General features: G+C 47.1%; 1 protein-coding gene across 1 annotated transcript in view; it reads right to left on the bottom strand.

The window, feature by feature from the left end:
• Window positions 1-17,558: 17,558 nt before the first annotated feature.
• The window catches only part of cmasa (cytidine monophosphate N-acetylneuraminic acid synthetase a), a 93,313-nt gene continuing 90,840 nt past the window's right edge, over window positions 17,559-20,031 (bottom strand). The window contains exon 8 of the mRNA XM_072471782.1: window positions 17,559-17,829. Coding sequence (XP_072327883.1) covers window positions 17,630-17,829 — 200 coding nt within the window. The 3' untranslated portion in view covers window positions 17,559-17,629. The remainder of the gene's footprint in view (window positions 17,830-20,031) is intronic.

Here is a 20,031-nt window from a genome sequence, read left to right as displayed (position 1 = left end):
TCCTTTCATTTTGTTTCCGACATTTCCGCAAAGAGTGCGAAGAGAGCCAAGAGTTTACAGGAAGTGTAGCTGACTGGGAGCAGAGTCGGAGGGCGGAGATCTAGTTAGTCCACACAGCAGCTATATTCTGTAAGGTAAGAGGGGATGGAGGCTAGGCCAGTTACATGCTCCTCCTGTAGGATGTGGGTGGTGAGGGATACCACCGGTGTCCCCACTGACTATACCTGCGGGAAGTGCACCCAACTTCAGCTCCTCAAAGACCGTGTTAGGGAACTGGAGCTGAAGCTGGGTGAACTTCGGATCATCCGGGAGGCAGAGGGGGTGATTGAGAAGAGTTACAGGGAGGTAACCACACCCAAGGTACAGGACAAGAATAGCTGGGTTACAGTCAGGGGGAAAAAAAACAAACAGGCAGACAGTGCAGGGATCCCTCGTGGCCGTTCCCCTTCAAAACAAGTATACCGTTTTGGATGCTGTTGGGGGGGGATGACCTACCGGGGGAAGGCCCTAGCGGCCAGGTCTCTGGCACTGAGTCTGGCTCTGGGGCTCAGAAGGGAAGGGAAGGGGGGAGAATAGAAAAGAAATAGTTGTAGGAGATTCAATGGTTAGGGGAATAGATAGGAGATTCTGTGGTCGCGAGCGAGACTCCCGGAAGGTATGTTGCCTCCCGGGTGCCAGGGCCAGGGATGTCTCGGATCGTGTCTTCAGGATCCTTAAGGGGGAGGGGGAGCAGCCAGAAGTCGTGGTGCACATTGGTACCAACGACATAGGTAGGAAAAGGGGTGTGGAGGTAATAAACAAGTTTAGGGAGTTAGGCTGGAAGTTGAAAGCCAGGACAGACAGAGTTGTCATCTCTGGTTTGTTGCCGGTGCCACGTGATAGCGAGGCTAGGAATAGGGAGAGAGTGCAGTTGAACACGTGGCTGCAGGAATGGTGTAGGAGGGAGGGCTTCAGGTATTTGGATAATTGGAGCGCATTCTGGGGAAGGTGGGACCTGTACAAGCAGGACGGGTTGCATCTGAACCAGAGGGGCACCAATATCCTGGGAGGGAGGTTTGCTAGTACTCTTCGGGAGGGTTTAAACTAATTTGGCAGGGGAATGGGAACCGGATTTGTAGTCCAGCAACTAAGGTAGCCGATATTCAGGACGCCAAAGCATGTAATGAGGCAGTGGGGAAGGGAACACTGACAAAGGAGAGTATTTGCAGGCACGGAGATGGGTTGAAGTGTGTATACTTCAACGCAAGAAGCATCAGGAATAAGGTGGGTGAACTTAAGGCATGGATCGGTACTTGGGACTACGATGTGGTGGCCATCATGGAAACTTGGATAGAAGAGGGGCAGAAATGGTTGTTGGAGGTCCCTGGTTATAGATGTTTCAATAAGATTAGGGAGGGTGGTAAAAGAGGTGGGGGGGGGGGGGTGGCATTATTAATTAGAGATAGTATAACAGCTGCAGAAAGGCAGTTCGAGGAGTATCACCCTATTGAGGTAGTATGGGTTGAAGTCAGAAATAGGAAAGGAGCAGTCACCTAATTAGGAGTTTTCTATAGGCCCCCCAATAGAAGCAGAGATGTGGAGGAACAGATTGGGAAACAGATTTTGGAAAGGTGCAGAAGTCATAGGGTAGTAGTCATGGGCGACTTTAACTTCCCAAATATTGAGTGGAAACTCTTTAGATCAAATAGTTTGGATGGGGTGGTGTTTGTGCAGTGTGTCCAGGAAGCTTTTCTAACACAGTATGTAGATTGTCCAACCAGAGGAGGGGCAATATTGGATTTAGTACTGGGTAATGAACCAGGGCAAGTGATAGATTTGTTAGTGGGGGAGCATTTTGGAGATAGTGACCACAATTCTGTGACTTTCACTTTAGTAATGGAGAGGGATAGGTACGTGCAACAGGGCAAGGTTTACAATTGGGGGAAGGGTAAATACGATGTTGTCAGACAAGAATTGAAGTGCATAAGTTGGGAACATAGGCTGGCAGGGAAGGACACAAGTGAAATGTGGAACTTGTTCAAGGAACAGGTGCTACGTGTCCTTGATATGTATGTCCCTGTCAGGCAGGGAAGAGATGGTCGAGTGAGGGAACCATGGTTGACAAGAGAGGTTGAATGTCTTGTTAAGAGGAAAAAGGTGACTTATGTAAGGCTGAGGAAACAAGTTTCAGACAGGGCATTGGAGGGATACAAGATAGCCAGGAGGGAACTGAAGAAAGATATTAGGAGAGCTAAGAGAGGGCATGAACAATCTTTGGCGGGTAGGATCAAGGAAAACCCCAAGGCCTTTTACACATATGTGAGAAATATGAGAATGACTAGAGCGAGGGTAGGTCTGATCAAGGACAGTAGCGGGAGATTGTGTATTGAGTCTGAAGAGATAGGAGAGGTCTTGAATGAGTACTTTTCTTCTGTATTTACAAATGAGAGGGGCGATATTGTTGGAGAGGACAGTGTGAAACAGATTGGTAAGCTCGAGGAAATACTTGTTAGGAAGGAAGATGTGTTGGGCATTTTGAAAAACTTGAGGATAGACAAGTCTCCCGGGCCTGACGGGATATATCCAAGGATTCTATGGGAAGCAAGAGATGAAATTGCAGAGCCGTTGGCAATTATCTTTTCGTCCTCACTGTCAACAGGGGTGGTACCAGGGGATTGGAGAGTGGCGAATGTCGTGCCCCTGTTCAAAAAAGAAACTAGGGATAACCCTGGGAATTACAGGCCAGTTAGTCTTACTTCGGTGGTAGGCAAAGTAATGGAAAGGGTACTGAAGGATAGGATTTCTGAGCATCTGGAAAGACACTGCTTGATTACGGATAGTCAGCACGGATTTGTGAGGGGTCGGTCTTGCCTTACAAATCTTATTGAATTCTTTGAGGAGGTGACCAAGCATGTGGATGAAGGTAAAGCAGTGGATGTAGTGTACATGGATTTTAGTAAGGCATTAGATAAAGTTCCCCATGGTAGGCTTCTGCACAAAGTAAGGAGGCATGGGATAGTGGGAAATTTGGCCAGTTGGATAACGAACTGGCTAACCGATAGAAGTCAGAGAGTGGTGGTGGATGGCAAATATTCAGCCTGGATCCCAGTTACCAGTGGTGTACCGCAGGGATCAGATCTGGGTCCTCTGCTGTTTGTGATTTTCATTAATGACTTGGATGAGGGAGTTGAAGGGTGGGTCAGTAAATTTGCAGATGATACGAAGATTGGTGGAGTTGTGGATAGTAAGGAGGGCTGTTGTCGGCTGCAAAGAGACATAGATAGGATGCAGAGCTGGGCTGAGAAGTGGCAGATGGAGTTTAACCCTGAAAAGTGTGAGGTTGTCCATTTTGGAAGGACAAATATGAATGCGGAATACAGGGTTAACGGTAGAGTTCTTGGCATTGTGGAGGAGCAGAGAGACCTTGGGGTCTATGTTCATACATCTTTGAAAGTTGCCACACAAGTGGATAGAGCTGTGAAGAAGGCCTATGGTGTGCTCGCATTCATTAACAGAGGGATTGAATTTAAGAGCCATGAGGTGATGATGCAGTTGTACAAAACTTTGGTAAGGCCACATTTGGAGTACTGTGTACAGTTCTGGTCGCCTCATTTTAGGAAGGATGTGGAAGCTCTGGAAAAGGTGCAAAGAAGATTTACCAGGATGTTGCCTGGAATGGAGAGTAGGTCTTACGAGGAAAGGTTGAGGGTGCTAGGCCTTTTCTCATTAGAGCGGAGAAGGATGAGGGGCGACTTGATAGAGGTTTATAAGATGATCAGGGGAATAGATAGAGTAGACAGTCAGAGACTTTTTCCCCGGGTGGAACACACCATTACAAGGGGACATAAATTTAAGGTGGAAGATATAGGAGGGATATCAGAGGTAGGTTCTTTACCCAGAGAGTAGTGGGGGCATGGAATGCACTGCCTGTGGAAGTAGTTGAGTCGGAAACATTAGGGACCTTCAAGCAGCTGTTGGATAGGTACATGGATTACGGGAAAATGATATAGTGTAGATTTATTTGTTCTTAAGGGCAGCACGGTAGCATTGTGGATAGCACAATTGCTTCACAGATCCATGGTCCCAGGTTCGATTCCGGCTTGGGTCATTGTCTGTGCGGAGTCTGCACGTCCTCCCAGCGTCTGCGTGGGTTTCCTCCGGGTGCTCCGGTTTCCTCCCACAGTCCAAAGATGTGCGGGTTAGGTGAATTGGCCAATGATAAATTGCCCTTAATGTCCAAATTGCCCTTGGTGTTGGGTGGAGGTGTTGGGTTTGGGTGGGGTGCTCTTTCCAGGGGCTGGTGCAGACTCGAGGGGCCGAGTGGCCTCCTTCTGCACTGTAGATTCAATGATAATCTATGATTAATCTAGGACAAAGGTTCGGCACAACATCGTGGGCCGAAGGGCCTGTTCTGTGCTGTATTTTCTATGTTCTATGTTCTATGTAACAGATACAGAGCTTTAGGAGGGGGTCTGAGTAGGACTAGAACAAAGAATATTCCACATACCCCACAAAAAAACAGGCATAACTGAGGCCCATGCGGGTACTCATAGCCACACGTTTTGTTTGCAGGAAATGAGACGAGTTAAAGGAGAAATTGTTGAGCGAGAGAACAAGTTCAGCCAGGTGGAGGAGGTGGTGGTGGATGGGGATTGTTCAGGACTCTGCTCACGAAAGTAGTGAAGAGGCCTCAGATCCTCCAGGTAGGGGATGGAGGAGTAAATGGATTGGATGTCTATTGTGAAGAGGAGGCAATTAGGGCCAGGAAATTGTCGATCTGATGTAGGACCGCAGAAGAATCATGAAATTAGGTGGGAGGAGACTGGACAAGGGGGAAGAGAAAGAGTCAAGATTGGAAGAAATAAGTTCAGTGGGGCAGGAACAGGCCGAAATGGTGGCTCTGCCAGGATAGTCCTGCTGTGCGTTTTGGGAAGGAGAGAGAAACGGACTGTACAGCTTTGAGCGATTATGTGGTTGGAGGCTGTGAAGGGAAGATCTCCAAAGGCAATGAGGTTAGTGATAATCTTGGAAACAATGGATTGATGTTCAGTGTTGGGGCCATGGTCCAGGAGAGGTAGGAAGAAGTATTTGAGAGTTACCGTTCAGCCTCTGTAAGGTGGAGGTCAGTACGGCAGGCAACAACAGCACCACCCTTGTCAGCAGGTTTGATAATAAAGTCAGGATTGGACCTGAGAGAACGCAGCAAGCTCAGAGGGACACAGGTAAGAGGAGTGGGTAGAGTGAGTAAGAGGATCAGAGTAATTGAGATGACCAAAGTCATACCAATAGTTCTCAGTGGAAAGGTCATGAGAGGGTACAAAGCCAAAGGGAGGGGTGAAAGGGTCCAGTGAGCAAGATAAGGACTCCTGCCCAAAGAGGGAGATGTGTTGCTGTTCCTCCAGTTTGCACTGGACTTCGCTGGAAAATTGTAGTCAGCCAAGGACAGAAATATGAGCTTGAGAGCAAGATGGTGAATTGAAATGGCAAACGACAGGACGGTTGGGGTCATGCTTGTGGGCTGAGCGAAGGTGTTCCACAGTCACCCAGTCTACTTTTAGTCTCCCCAATGCAAAAGAGACCGCATTGTGAGCAGCAAATACAGTGGTCCAAATTGAGGGAAGTGCAAGTAAATCGCTGCTCCATCTGGAAGAAATGTTTGGGGCCTTAGACTGGGGGGGTGGGGGGGGGGGGGGGAGGAAAAGGGGCAGCTGTTATACCTCCTACGATTGCAGTGGGAAGGGGAAGAGGTGTCGGGGGGTGGGTATTGCAGGAGTGGACCAATGTGTCATGGAGGGAATAGTCCCTGACAGGGGAGGATGTGTTTCGTGGTGACATTGTTCTGTTGTTGGTGGAAATGGTGGAGAATGATCCTTTGAATGTGGAGGTTCCATCAGGTAAACATTGTTACATCTCAAGAGAGGAGGACAGCCTCCAGAGCCAGAGGTGGCAATTAAGGAATAATTTGTGTCAATCATTCTTGTAAAAATGTAAGTTCTGTCGTCTTCAGACATGGACATCTTTTGCAGCCTCTTTCACCATTCTTTAACAGGGGCCCATTGGCTTAATCGAGATCCTGAAGCATCTGTGCCACGGCCAAAAGGATGTTAATGGTGAAAGAAACATAAAACTCACTTCGCCTATGGAGTCTGGAGATCCTTCCAGGTTTGAGCTAAAAACGTCTCTCTCTCCCAGACTCATTCCCAAACACTTGAACTGCAAGATGTCGCAAATGCAGTTCCAGACCAAGAAGTATAAAGTAAACATACTGCATAGACATATACTCACCAGCTGTAGTACAAGATCTAAAGCAGTTGTTTTCTGTATTGGTGGAAAGCTTCAGAATATTAAAATTGTATGAACAGATTATTAAAACAGGTTAAGGCTAATGCTTTTACGACAGCAAAGGAACAATTCGGTTTTATTTTATGAATCAATCTCACACTGATTTTCATTATCGGTTACAGAAACACATTCTGGAGTTGTTTATTTTAACGTTGTTTTATTGTCGCCTTGATGAATTGAGATAGAAATTGTGCAATAGAAAAGAAAATGCTGGAAGTACTCAGCAGCGTTGGTGGAGAAAGAAACAGAGCAAATGTTTTGTGTCCGTATCCCATGCCTTCCATCAGAACTCAGCATCTGCAGTATTTTGCTTTTGGAGAAATTGTGCACCTTCATCATACATGTAGATTGTCTTTTCTTTCAGGCTAGTCCATCAGCACTGAATAACTGGCGTTCATGGCAGGACGTCTGACCCAGAGGCTAGGGCGCGTAGAACAACTTATTGTCCACAAAAATCCAAACAGTTGCTGAGTCCCTCAGAATCTTGGATTCCTAACATACAATCTCATTGCATAGAGGACAGCAGAGTGGGTTGCGACTTTGAGAGAGTCATTTATTTTGTGAGTAAAGGCTACTGTTAGGAAATACATAGTCAGAATAATTTGTGCATAGAATCCTGAGGAGCTCCTGCATTTTGTGAATGCACTACCAGAAGAACATGGAGGCTTTGGAGAGAGTACAGAAAAGGTTTACCAGGATGCTGCCAGGTATGGAGGGTATTAGCTACGAGGAGAGATTGAATAAACTGGGATTGTTCTCCCTAGAAAGACGGAGGCTGAGGGGCAACCTGATAGTAGTTTAGAAAATTATTAGGGGTATAGAAAGGGGGAACAGTTGGAGGTTTTTCCCCAGGGCAAAAATGACAATTACAAGGGGGAACAAGTTCAAGGTGAGGGGGGAAAGGCTCAGTGGAGATGTGTGGGGGAAGTATTTTTACACAGGTGATGGTGGCCTGGAATGCACTGCCAAGTGAGGTGGTTGAGGCAGATATGTTAGCGATCTTTAAGACTTATCTGAATAGGCACATGAACAGGCGGGGTATAGAAGGATTCAAGCGGTTGGTCTAGATAGGACACGTGATCGGCGCAGGCTTGGAGGGCCGAAGGGCCTGTTCCTGTGCTGTATTGTTCTTTGAGCGGCAGATCCATTTCCATTACTATTTACAAATAAAGCCAATAATTATTTTTTTTCTTGCTGCCGTTAGAAAAACAAAGATGGTTTTAATTAACATTTGCATTGGTAAACATTAGAAATAATGTATAGTTTTAAGTGGTTCCAATTTAATGTTTCTGTGCCTAGAAGGGTAAAATCTAGAGTTAGATTCATGCTGGAAAAAAAGTGTTTGCATGTCTGGTGGTTGATTAAGTTCCAACTGGCTTTCTCTTGTGCTTAGAGAGGGCTACAGCATGAAGAATAAATGGCAGTAGCAGGGGTGTTGCTTAGCAACTGGAGGCTCTTATAATGTTAGAAAGCTTTAAGTTTTACTTTTAGCTGGATATATTGCAGTTGGAGACAGGGGGCGTCATTCTCCGACCCCCTGCGGGGTCGGAGAATGGCCGTTGGCCGCCGTGAATCCCGCCCTCGCCGAAGTCTCCGGTACCGGAGATTGGGCGGGGGCGGGAATCGGGCCGCGCCGGTTGGCGGGCCCCCCCCGCTCAATTCTCCGGCCCGGATGGGCCGAAGTCCCGCCAAGAAATTGCCTGTCCCGCCGGCGTAAATTAAAGTAGGTATTTACCGGCGGGACAAGGCGGCGCGGGCGGGCTCCGGGGTGCTGGGGGGGGGGGCGCGGGGCGATCTGGCCCCGGGGGGTGCCCCCACGGTGGCCTGGCCCGCGATCGGGGCCCACCGATCCTCGGGCGGGCCTGTGCCGTGGGGGCACTCTTTCCCTTCCGCCTCCGCCACGGTCTCCACCATGGCGGAGGCGGAAGAGACTCTCCCCACTGCGCATGCGCGGGAAACTGTCAGTGGCCGCTGACACTCCCGCGCATGCGCCGCCCCGAATTACATTTCCGCGCCAGCTGGCGGGGCAACAAACGCCATTTCCGCCAGCTGGCGGGGCAGAAATCCCTCCGGCGTCGGCCTAGCCCCTCAATGTTGGGGCTCGGCTGCCAAAGATGAGGAGCATTCCGCACCTTTGGGGTGGCGCGATGCCCATCTGATTGGCGCCGTTTTGGGCGCCAGTCAGCGGACATCGCGCCGTTGGGGGAGAATTTCGCCCAGGACATCAGGAATTGAAATCTCTCAACTCTGCCAGATGACAGTCTGGACAAGACCGGAGCTACAAAAAGCTTCCTAAAGAACAAGTTACATAGAACATAACATCGCAGTCGATGTTGCGCCGACCTTTGAAACCACTCTAAAGCCCATCTACACTATTCCCTTATCATCCATATGTTTATCCAATCACCATTTAAATGCCTTTAATGTTGGCGAGTCCACTACTGTTACAGGCAGGGCATTCCACGCCCTTACTACTCTCTGAGTAAAGAACCTACCTCTTACATCAGTCCTATATCTATCTCCCCTCAATTTAAAGCTATGTCCCCTCGTGCTCGACATCACCATCCGAGGAAAAAGGCTCTCACTGTCCACCCTATCTAATCCTCTGATCATCTTGTATGCCTCAATTAAGTCACCTCTTAACCTTCTTCTTTCTCAAGAAAATAACCTCAAGTCCCTCAGCCTTCCCTGATAAAATCTTACCTCCATACCAGGCAACATTCTGGTAAATATCCTCTGCACCCTTTCCAATGCTTCCACATCCTTCCTATAATGCGGCGACCAGAAATGCACGCAATACTCCAAATGCGGCCGCACCAGAGTTTTGTACAGCTGCAACATGACCTCATGGCTCCGAAACTCAATCCCTCTACCAATAAAAGCTAACACACTGTTTGCCTTAACAACCCTCTCAACCTGGGTGGCATCTTTCAGGGATCTATGTACATGGACACCAAGATCTCTCTGCTCATCCACACTAACAAGAATCTTATCATTTGCCCAGTACTCTGTCTTCCTGTTATTCCTTCCCAAATGAATTATCTCACAATTTTCTGCATGAAACTCCATTTGCCACCTCTCAGCTCAGCTCTGCAGCTTATCTGTGTCCCTCTGTAACGTGTTACATCCTTCCGCACTGTCCACAACTCCACCAACTTTAGTGTCATCGGCAAATTTACTCACCCATCCTTCTACGCCATCCTCCAGGTCATTTATAAAAATGACAAACAGCAGTGGCCCCAAAACAGATCCTTGTGGTACACCACTAGTAACTGGACTCCAGGCTGAACATTTCCCATCAACCACCACCCTTTGTCTTCTTCCAGCTAGCCAATTTCTGATCCAAACTGCTAAATCACCCTGAATCCCATGCCTCTGTATTTTCTGCAATAGCCAACTGTGGGGAACCTTATCAAACGCTTTACTGAAATCCATATACACCACATCAACTGCTTTACCCTCATCCACCTGTTTGGTCACCTTCTCAAAGAACTCAATAAGGTTTGTGAGGCATGACCTACCCTTCACGGGTAGGTCATGGGCAGCACGGTAGCATTGTGGATAGCACAATTGCTTCACAGCTCCAGGGTCCCAGGTTCGATTCCGGCTTGGGTCACTGTCTGTGCGGAGTCTGCACATCCTCCCCGTGTGTGCGTGGGTTTTCTCCGGGTGCTTCTGTTTCCTTCCACAGTCCAAAGATGTGCAGGTTAGGTGGATTAGCCATGATAAATTGCCCTTAGTGTCGGGTGGGGTTACTGGGTTATGGGAATAGGGTGGAGGTGTTGACACTTTCCAAGAGCCGGTGCAGACTCGATGGGCCGAATGACCTCCTACTGCACTGTAAATTCTATGATAATCTATGATTCACAAAACCATGTTGACGATCTCTAATTAAATTATTCCTTTCCAGATGGTTATACATCCTATCTCTTATCAACCTTTCCAAGACTTTGCCCACAACAGAAGTAAGGCTCACTGGTCTACAGTTACTGGGGTTGTCTCTACTCCCCTTCTTGACCAAGGGGACAACATTTGCTATCCTCCAGTCTTCTGGCACTATTCCTGTAGACAATGATGACATAAAGATCAAAGCCAAAGGCTCAGCAATCTCCTCCCTACTAGCCTGCCGGTACACTCCTGCAACTTTGAAAACTTACTCCTGACCTCACAATTCTCAACCTCCTGTATACTGGAGCTACAATTCAGTTTCCCAGACCCCTGCTGAACTAGTTTAAACCCTCCCGAAGAGCATTAGCAAATTTTCCCCCCCAGGATATTAGTACCCCTCTGGTCCAGGTGTAGACCATCCCATTTGTAGAGGTCCCACCTACCCCAGAATGAGCCCCAATTATCCAGGTATCTGAAACGCTCCCTCCTGCACCATCCCTGTAGCCACGTGTTCAACTGCTCTCTCTCCCTATTCCTCGTCTCGCTAGCACGTGTCACGGGTAACAACCCAGAGATAATAACTCTGTTCTCGATCTAAGTTTCCACCCTAGCTCTCTGAATTCCTGCCTTACATCCCTATCCCTTTTCCTACCTATGTCATTGGTGCCTATGTGGACCACGACTTGGGGCTGCTCCCCCTCCCCCTTAAGGATCCCGAAAACACGATCCGAGACATCACGGACCCTGGCACCTGGGAGGCAACACACCAACCGCGAGTCTCACTCGTTCCCACAGAATCTCCAATCTATCCCCCCTAACTATAGAGTCACCAATGACTAATGCTCTACTCCTCTCCCCCCTTCCCTTCTGAGCAACAGGGACAGACTCTATGCCAGAGACCTGTACCCCATGGCTTACCCCTGGTAAGTCATCCCCCCCAACAGTATCCAAAGCAGTATACTTGTTATTCAGGGGAATGACCAAAGGGGATCCCTGTACTGACTGCTTCCTCCCAGCCCCTCTCACTGTCACCCATCTGTCTTTATTCTTTGGAGTAACTACATCCCTAAAGCTTCTATCTATGACTACCTCTGCCTCCCGAATGATCCAAAGTTCATTCAACTCCAGCTCCAGTTCCCTAACGCGGTTTGGGAGGAGCTGGAGATGGGTGCACTTCCCACATATGAAATCAGCAGGGACACTGACGGTGTCCCTCACCTCAAACATTCTGCAGGAAGAACATTGCACTGCCTTCCCTGCCATTCCCTCTAGATAAAACAAGAAGAAAAAAAAAGAAAAGAAGAGCTTACCTTATATTCACTAAACCCCTTCGGTTAGAGGAGGTGGAAGGGTGGGGGACACTACAAGTGTAGTGTCTCGGGTTTAGCAACCACCCAACTTATATACAGAACCTACCTGATTCCCAAGCTGCACTCCGGCTCCCTCTCTCTCTCTCGCTCCCGGAAATGAAGGCCGCTGGAACCTGGGGGTAAGTTTAAACACTTACCTGCTTCACAAGCTGCACTCCGGCTCCCTCGCTCTCTCCCGCTCCCGGAAATGAAGGCCTCTGGAATCTGGGAGTAAGTTTAAACACTTACCTGATTCCCACGCTGCACACCGTCTCCCTCTCTCTCTCCCGAAAATGAAGGCCGCTGGAACCTGGGGGTAAGTTTAAACACTTACCTGCTTCACAAGCTGCATACCGGCTCCCTCTCTCTCTCCCGGAAATGGAGTTACAGTCTAGATAACCAGGGAACTGGTACAGAAAGACTGTTTAAGATGACTGAAGTTAAGTGAACAGAGACCATGGTATTGTTCTGATGAATTCAAGGAAGAGTAAACAAATATTCTGAGTTAAAGAGACAATTGCATGTAACTAGATTCAATGTGGAACAGTAGACCACAGAGTTAATGAAGCGTCTGATGCCATTTTAATAGTCTGGGAATCGAGTGTTAATGCAATTGTGAATAGTTTGTACAGCATTCAAGACAAAGATATCCTAAAGGTGTAAAGCCTGGACTGGATTCACTGTTAAAAGTGGAGCGGACGCTTTGTTTAAAAGCGACATTTGGAAAACTGGGACTGAATTTCAGAATGCAAATCGTTGATGGAAAACATTATTGTGAACAAAGATTTTAAACCGTGTTTTTGGGAGTGGAGTTTGAAAACTCTCATTTGACAATAATCTGAGGGGAAATCCAGAAACATTCACTTGAATTTCAGAGTGGAGAATGTATTTGACCAGAGCCGTCTGGGGTGTCTAAAGTGACCTTGGGCGCGATTCAGCCAAGGCCCCAAAAAACAGCAAAGTCCTGTTGAATAGCGCAACACCCTGTTTTTTGTGCCTTTCAGGGAACATTTAACTCAAGTCCACTGAATTCCACCCATTGTGTTACTGAGGCTGTCGTAGCTTAAGCGATACTTTGTTATCCATGTTTATCTTAAAACCTGTGTAATTGCTAAGCTAAGGGGGTGTAAAGGCTTATGGTATCTTTTGTGGTCGATCAGCCACCGAAGATAGTGACCTGCAAAGGATGCTGGTAAATTTAGCCAAGTAAAGGACAAGCAGGCTGCAGTTTAAAGGAACATTGATGATGAGCAAACTGCAGCCTAGACATTGCAACATACAGGAAAAAGGCCATCTAATGGCCATCTGAGGAACACGAGAACTATCCAGTCAATCACACTTTTCCCAGACACAGCAGCACCTAAACTCCTTATTTGGAAAGCCTACATGCCCCCAACAGTTGCAGACATTGCTATGAGTGCCCACCCTGAAATCGATGTGGCAGCCCCTGATTGCACTTGATCGATCAGGGTGATCGAGCCCTGATCAATTGATGGACAATGACCCAGAGACTGTCCAAAATGGGAGCAAAATCAGAGCAGGTTAACTGTAACATTGTGGGAGTGTGAAGAAATACTATTTGATTAAACAATGCCGGCTCGCAGTCATTTGTCCACCGCATACTGGTTAAAGACACACTGTGGTAGCAACACTTTCATATACGTACATTTTTAATGAATTTAATGCCATACATCAACTTGGATCTTAAAAAGAAGTGTCTGGTCAGCAATAAATCATAACTTGCACCTTGGAGCATTTGGAAAGAGGAAGAAAAGAACATCAACAGTTTTGAAATGTGGAGCTGAACAAGGATCCTGAGGGTTATCTGGATGGAACGAGCTAATGAGGAACTACTGAACATGGTCAGAAGAAAAAGAGAACTCCTAAATAATATCAAAAGAGGACAAATGGAGTTCTTGAAATGAGTCGATTTCAGCGGGAGTGGAGCAGGCTAGTCAATTTCAGCGGGAGCTGTGCGCAAGTGATTTCTGGGAGGTAAGTCTCTCCTTTAAAAACACTTGTCTTTGCAGGAGCAGGCCAGTCGATTTCAGCGGGAGTGGAGCAGGCTAGTCAATTTCAGCGGGAGCAGTGCGCAAGTGATTTCTGGGAGGTAAGTCTCTCCTTTAAAAACACTTGTCTTTGCAGGAGCAGGCCAGTCGATTTCAGCGGGAGCGGAGCAGGCTAGTCAATTTCAGCGGGAGCAGTGCGCAAGTGATTTCTGGGAGGTAAGTCTCTCCTTTAAAAACACTTGTCTTTGCAGGAGCAGGCCAGTCGATTTCAGCGGGAGCGGAGCAGGTCAGTCAATTTCAGCGGGAGCAGTGCGCAAGTGATTTCTGGGAGGTAAGTCTCTCCTTTAAAAACACTTGTCTTTGCAGGAGCAGGCCAGTCGATTTCAGCGGGAGCGGTGCGTTAGTGGTTTCTGGGAGACCTTCACAGGGGCAGGCTAGTCAATTTCAGCGGTAAACACTTACCTGGACCCGTTTTCTGTCCCTCTTTGCTGTTTTTTAAAAAAATTTTAGTGTTTAAGGCGGGAACAGGAAGTTCGACCCGCGGACTTCTGGGAAGACCCTCACCAATAAATTCTGGTGGAGAGGAAACCCGAGACACTACACGTGTAGTGTCTCCCACCCGCCCCCCTCCTCTAACCTAATAATAAAACCCATTGGTGTGAGGTAAGTACCATCTTTTATTATTATTATTTTTTAAATTTAATTTAGTTGTTAGCCAGATCTTGGTAGAAAGTTAGAGGGATGGCAGGGAAGGGAGTGCAATGTTCCTCCTGCAGGATGTTTGAGGTGAGGGATGCCGTTAGTGTCCCTGCTGATTTTACCTGCAGGAAGTGCTGCCATCTCCAGCTCCTCCAAGACCGAGTTAGGGAACTGAAACTGGAGTTGGAAGAACTTCGGATCATTCGGGAGGCAGAAGGGGTCATAGATAGCAGCTTCAGGGAATTAGTTACACCAAAGATTGGAGATAGATGGGTAACTGTAAGAGGGACTGGGAAGAAGCAATCAGTGCAGGGATCCCCTGCGGTCGTTCCCCTGAGAAACAAGTATACCGCTTTGGATACTTGTGGGGGGGACGACTTACCAGGGGTAAGCCATGGGGTACGGGCCTCTGGCACGGAGTCTGTCCCTGTTGCTCAGAAGGGAAGGGGGGAGAGGAGCAGAGCATTAGTAATTGGGGACTCGATAGTCAGGGGCACAGATAGGAGATTTTGTGGGAGCGTGAGAGACTCACGTTTGGTATGTTGCCTCCCAGGTGCAAGGGTACGTGATGTCTCGGATCGTGTTTTCCGGGTCCTTAGGGGGAGGGGGAGCAGCCCCAAGTCGTGGTCCACATTGGCACTAACGACATAGGTAGGAAAGGGGACAAGGATGTCAGGCAGGCTTTCAGGGAGCTAGGATGGAAGCTCAGAACTAGAACAAACAGAGTTGTTATCTCTGGGTTGTTGCCCGTGCCACGTGATAGTGAGGTGAGGAATAGGGAGAGAGAGCAATTAAACACGTGGCTACAGGGATGGTGCAGGCGGGAGGGATTCAGATTTCTGGATAACTGGGGCTCTTTCTGGAGAAGGTGGGACCTCTACAGACAGGATGGTCTACATCTGAACCTGAGGGGCACAAATATCCTGGGGGGGAGATTTGTTAGTGCTCTTTGGGGGGGTTTAAACTAATGCAGCAGGGGATGGGAACCTGGATTGTAGTTTTAGGGTAAGGGAGAATGAGAGTATAGAGGTCAGGAGCACAGATTTGACGTGGCAGGAGGGGGCCAGTGTTCAGGTAGGTGGTTTGAAGTGTGTCTACTTCAATGCCAGGAGTATACGAAATAAGGTAGGGGAACTGGCAGCATGGGTTGGTACCTGGGACTTCGATGTTGTGGCCATTTCGGAGACATGGATAGAGCAGGGACAGGAATGGATGTTGCAGGTTCCGGGATTTAGGTGTTTTAGTAAGCTCAGAGAAGGAGGCAAAAGAGGGGGAGGTGTGGCGCTGCTAGTCAAGAGCAGTATTACGGTGGTGGAGAGGATGCTAGATGGGGACTCATCTTCCGAAGTAGTATGGGCTGAGGTTAGAAACATGAAAGGAGAGGTCACACTGTTGGGAGTCTTCTATAGGCCTCCAAATAGTTCTAGGGATGTAGAGGAAAGGATGGCGAGGATGATCCTGGATAAGAGCGAAAGTAACAGGGTAGTTATTATGGGAGACTTTAACTTTCCAAATATTGACTGGAAAAGATATAGTTCGAGTACATTAGATGGGTCGTTTTTTTGTACAGTGTGTGCAGGAGGGTTTCCTGACACAATATGTTGACAGGCCAACAAGAGGCGAGGCCACGTTGGATTTGGTTTTGGGTAATGAACCAGGCCAGGTGTTGGATTTGGAGGTAGGAGAGCACTTTGGGGACAGTGACCACAATTCCGTGACGTTTACGTTAATGATGGAAAGGGATAAGTATACACCGCAGGGCAAGAGTTATAGCTGGGGAAGGGCAATTATGATGCCATTAGACGTGACTTGGGGGGGGATAAGGTGGAGAAGTAGGCTGCAAGTGTTGGGCACACTGGATAAGTGGAGCTTGTTCAAGGATCAGCTACTGCGTGTTCTTGATAAGTATGTACCGGTCAGGCAGGGAGGAAGGCGTCGAGCGAGGGAACCGTGGTTTACCAAAGAAGTGGAATCTCTTGTTAAGAGGAAGAAGGAGGCCTATGTGAAGATGAGATGTACAATTTCAGTTGGGGCGATGGATAGTTACAAGGTAGCGAGGAAGGATCTAAAGAGTGAGCTAAGGCGAGCAAGGAGGGGACATGAGAAGTATTTGGCAGGTAGGATCAAGGAAAACCCAAAAGCTTTCTATAAGTATGTCAGGAATAAGCGAGTGACTAGGGAAAGAGTAAGACCAGTCAAGGACAGGGATGGGAAGTTGTGTGTGGAGTCTGAAGAGATAGGCGAGATACTAAATGAATATTTTTCGTCAGTATTCACTCGGGAAAAAGATAATGTTGTGGAGGAGAATGCTGAGACCCAGGCTAATAGAATAAATGGCATTGAGGTACGTAGGGAAGAGGTGTTGGCAATTCTGGACAGGCTGAAAATAGATAAGTCCCCGGGTCCTGATGGGATTTATCCTAGGATTCTCTGGGAGGCCAGGGAAGAGATTGCTGGACCTTTGGCTTTGATTTTTATGTCATCATTGGCTACAGGAATAGTGCCAGAGGACTGGAGGATAGCAAATGTGGTCCCTTTGTTCAAAAAGGGGAGCAGAGACAACCCCGGCAACTACAGACCGGTGAGCCTCACGTCTGTAGTGGGTAAAGTTTTGGAGGGGATTATAAGAGACAAGATTTATAATCATCTAGATAGGAATAATATGATCAGGGATAGTCAGCATGGCTTTGTGAAGGCTGATGGGAAAAGCAGCCAACAGGACACAAACGGACAGCTGCAGACAGAATAGCGTATTCGGCTCTGGGGAAGTCGGCCCAGATCGATACTCAAGACTATTAGCAGCACATCAACCCAGACATTCTGCAGTTTAATCGGCTATCCCCGGGAACAATTGCAACATATTAGCAATTGAATGCCGGGCCAGACCTGTCGCCGCCTGCAGTGGCCGAAACAAAGACAGGTGAACGACCATCCCCCGATCGAGGAATCGCCCCATTATTGGAGCATATCTCCCTTAGTATTCAAAAGGTTTTGGTGGTTACTGGGATGGGGGGGTGGGCACAGATGCGATGGGCCAAATGGCCTCCATCGGTACTGTAAGGACTCTATGAACATTCTAAGTGAAGGAAGCAGCTGGATAACATTAAAGATGGGCTTAACCAGAACTCCAACAATAAGGTCATCCACTGTCGGTATGATCAGAAAGTTAGCAACACAATGGCCACCTCTGCCACTCAGCATGGCACTCAGTTGATGAATGTCATACTTGCATAAGTTTAAGACATTGGATAAAGCCTATAGCCGTACACATGAAATACAAGATACATAGAAATGCGTGTGCCAATTTAAATATTTTAATTAATTAATATTTATATATTATTCTGTCACCATTTTTTATGCAGATCAATTCTTCCCATGGCCATTCGTTTTATGGAATTCCTTAACCAGCAAGAGCACATGCTCAGCAAACTCCTCGACAGATCTAGTCCCAGCATTGTGCTTACAGATGTAGTTTGCTACTTCCAGGACAGGAGACGCCGCATCATTAGGAGCGCCTCGAACTTGAGCTTTCTTCAGGCACTCAATGTCAGATTCAGCATTCCCTATTTTTTTGAGAGGAAGGAAATTTAATTTAAGCTTTTTGAAAGAGATTGTGTAAATTCTACACTGAAGACGGTCAATCTTCCAAACTGTTAACTTTACAGAGATGGGGAGAGGCACAGAGGGGGTTGAACTCAATAATGAGAATTTGATCTTCAAGATAGTGACAGACTGATAATTACCAGTGGATAAGGCATGCTGCCAAATCTTTCAAATTTTAAATAAACAGAATGAATGGGCTCCCTCCATTAGGTGACCCAATAATCCCAAGTGCAGTTTCAAGGTAAACCTATACTAAGACTTTCAAACATTTATTTTGCATTACATTGTACAAGTGATATAGGATGGCAACATTGTAAAGGCTTGCTATAAATAAACTGGAGTTTAAATTACAATAATCATTCTAAATGGAAATAATCAACGGAATTCACGGCCCTTTACACCACCGAAGTTGACCCCCCCCCCCCCCCCCCCCCGCCGCGCAGGACAGACGAGTGACAGGAAGCACCGGAGACATCGGTGGGACCGGATGATCCCGCCAATGGCGAGGGAAACATGTTGCCGAGGGGGAGGGGGGGGGGGGGGTTAAATCCCCCCTAAGATTTAGAGTTTTCGATCAAAACAATTAAAAATAACTCATGCTGCACTTTAATTTAATTTGATATGATTGCACGCAAGAAAGTTATTTTGGAGCACCCAAGATCCTTGAAGCATTTTTGCATTTAACGTGAGGAAATATCCCAAGGCACATCACAGGAGCATCACAAAGCTAACTTAATAAGATCCTGGTGTTAAGGGTAGTATATTAGGATGGATAGGGGATAGCATAACTAATAGGAGGCAGAGAGTTGGGATAAGAGGGGCATTTCCGGGATGGCAACCTGCAACTAGTGGAGTGCCATAGGGATTAATGCTGGATACGCTATTGCACACAATATACATTAATAGCTTGGCAATATTACCTTCACTTCTCTCGTCCGAGTTTGAGGATGACACAAAAATAGGTGGGAATGCAAGTGGCGAGGATGACACAAAATGCATATAGGGGGATATAGACAGGTTAAGTGAATAGGCAAAACTTGGCAGATGGATTATAATGTAGGAAAATATGAACTTATGCACTTCGGTAGGAAGGAAGAATAAAGGAGCTGAATATTGATAGTGGAGAAAGACTGCAGAAAACTGCAGCACGGAAGGACTTGGGGGTCCTTGTGTGCATAAATCACAAAAAACTAGCATGTAAATTCAACAGGTATTTGGAAAGGCAAATGGAACATTGACCTTTATTTCAAAATAAGTCTTACAACACCAGGTTAAAGTCCAACAGGTTTGTTTGGAGTCACGAGTTAGGAGGCAGTCGAGAGAAGGTTCACTCGGTTGATTCTGGGTATGGAAGGATTTTCTTATGAGAGAGGCTGAGTAGGTTGGGCCTGTACTCACTGGAGTTTAGACGAATAAGCGGCTATCTTTTTGAAAAATATCAGGATTCTCAGGGGTGGATGCGGAGAGGGTGTTTTCCCTTGTGGGAGAATCTAGGACCAGAGGGCATAATCTCAGAAGTTGCCCATGTAAGACAGATGAGGAGGAATTTCTTCTCTCAGAGGGCAGTGAATCTGTGGAATTCTTTACCAGAGGGCTGTACAGGCGGAGGTAGACAGATTTTTAATCAGTACAGGAATCAAGGGTTATGGGGGTAAGGTGGGAAATCAGAGTTGAGAATGATCACATCAGATCAGTCATGATCTCATTGAATGGCGGATTTCTGCTCCTACTTCTTATCGCCTTAAAATTTGACTCCAAGCTGCATAAAGTGATATTTAATCAGATGACCAAGAATTTTGTCAAAGAGGCAGATTAAAAAGTGTCATAAAAGGAAGAAGGCGAGGTAAAGAGGTGCAGAATTAGAGGAACACACAGGTCAGAGATTTGTGGGATTGGAGGAAAGCACAAAAATAGGGAGGAATGAGACGGAAAGTATTTTAAAATGCGATGAGAATTTAAATGCAGACATTGCTTGCCTAATTGGAACCAATGGCTATGCTAAAATGCCCCGTAGTGTCCAAAGGATTATGTGAGGTTACTGGGTTACGGGCACATGGTGGAGGCACGGACTTAAGTCTCGTGCTCTCTCCAAGGGACGATGCCGACTCGATGGGCAAATGGCCTCCTTCTGCACTATAAATTCTATGATAATGAAGGTCAGC

Source organism: Scyliorhinus torazame, chromosome 13 (genome assembly GCF_047496885.1).
Source record: "Scyliorhinus torazame isolate Kashiwa2021f chromosome 13, sScyTor2.1, whole genome shotgun sequence".
Classification (NCBI taxonomy): Eukaryota; Metazoa; Chordata; class Chondrichthyes; order Carcharhiniformes; family Scyliorhinidae; genus Scyliorhinus; species Scyliorhinus torazame.
Note: the sequence above shows the minus strand (reverse complement) of the source record. Positions and strands in the feature narration are given on the sequence as shown.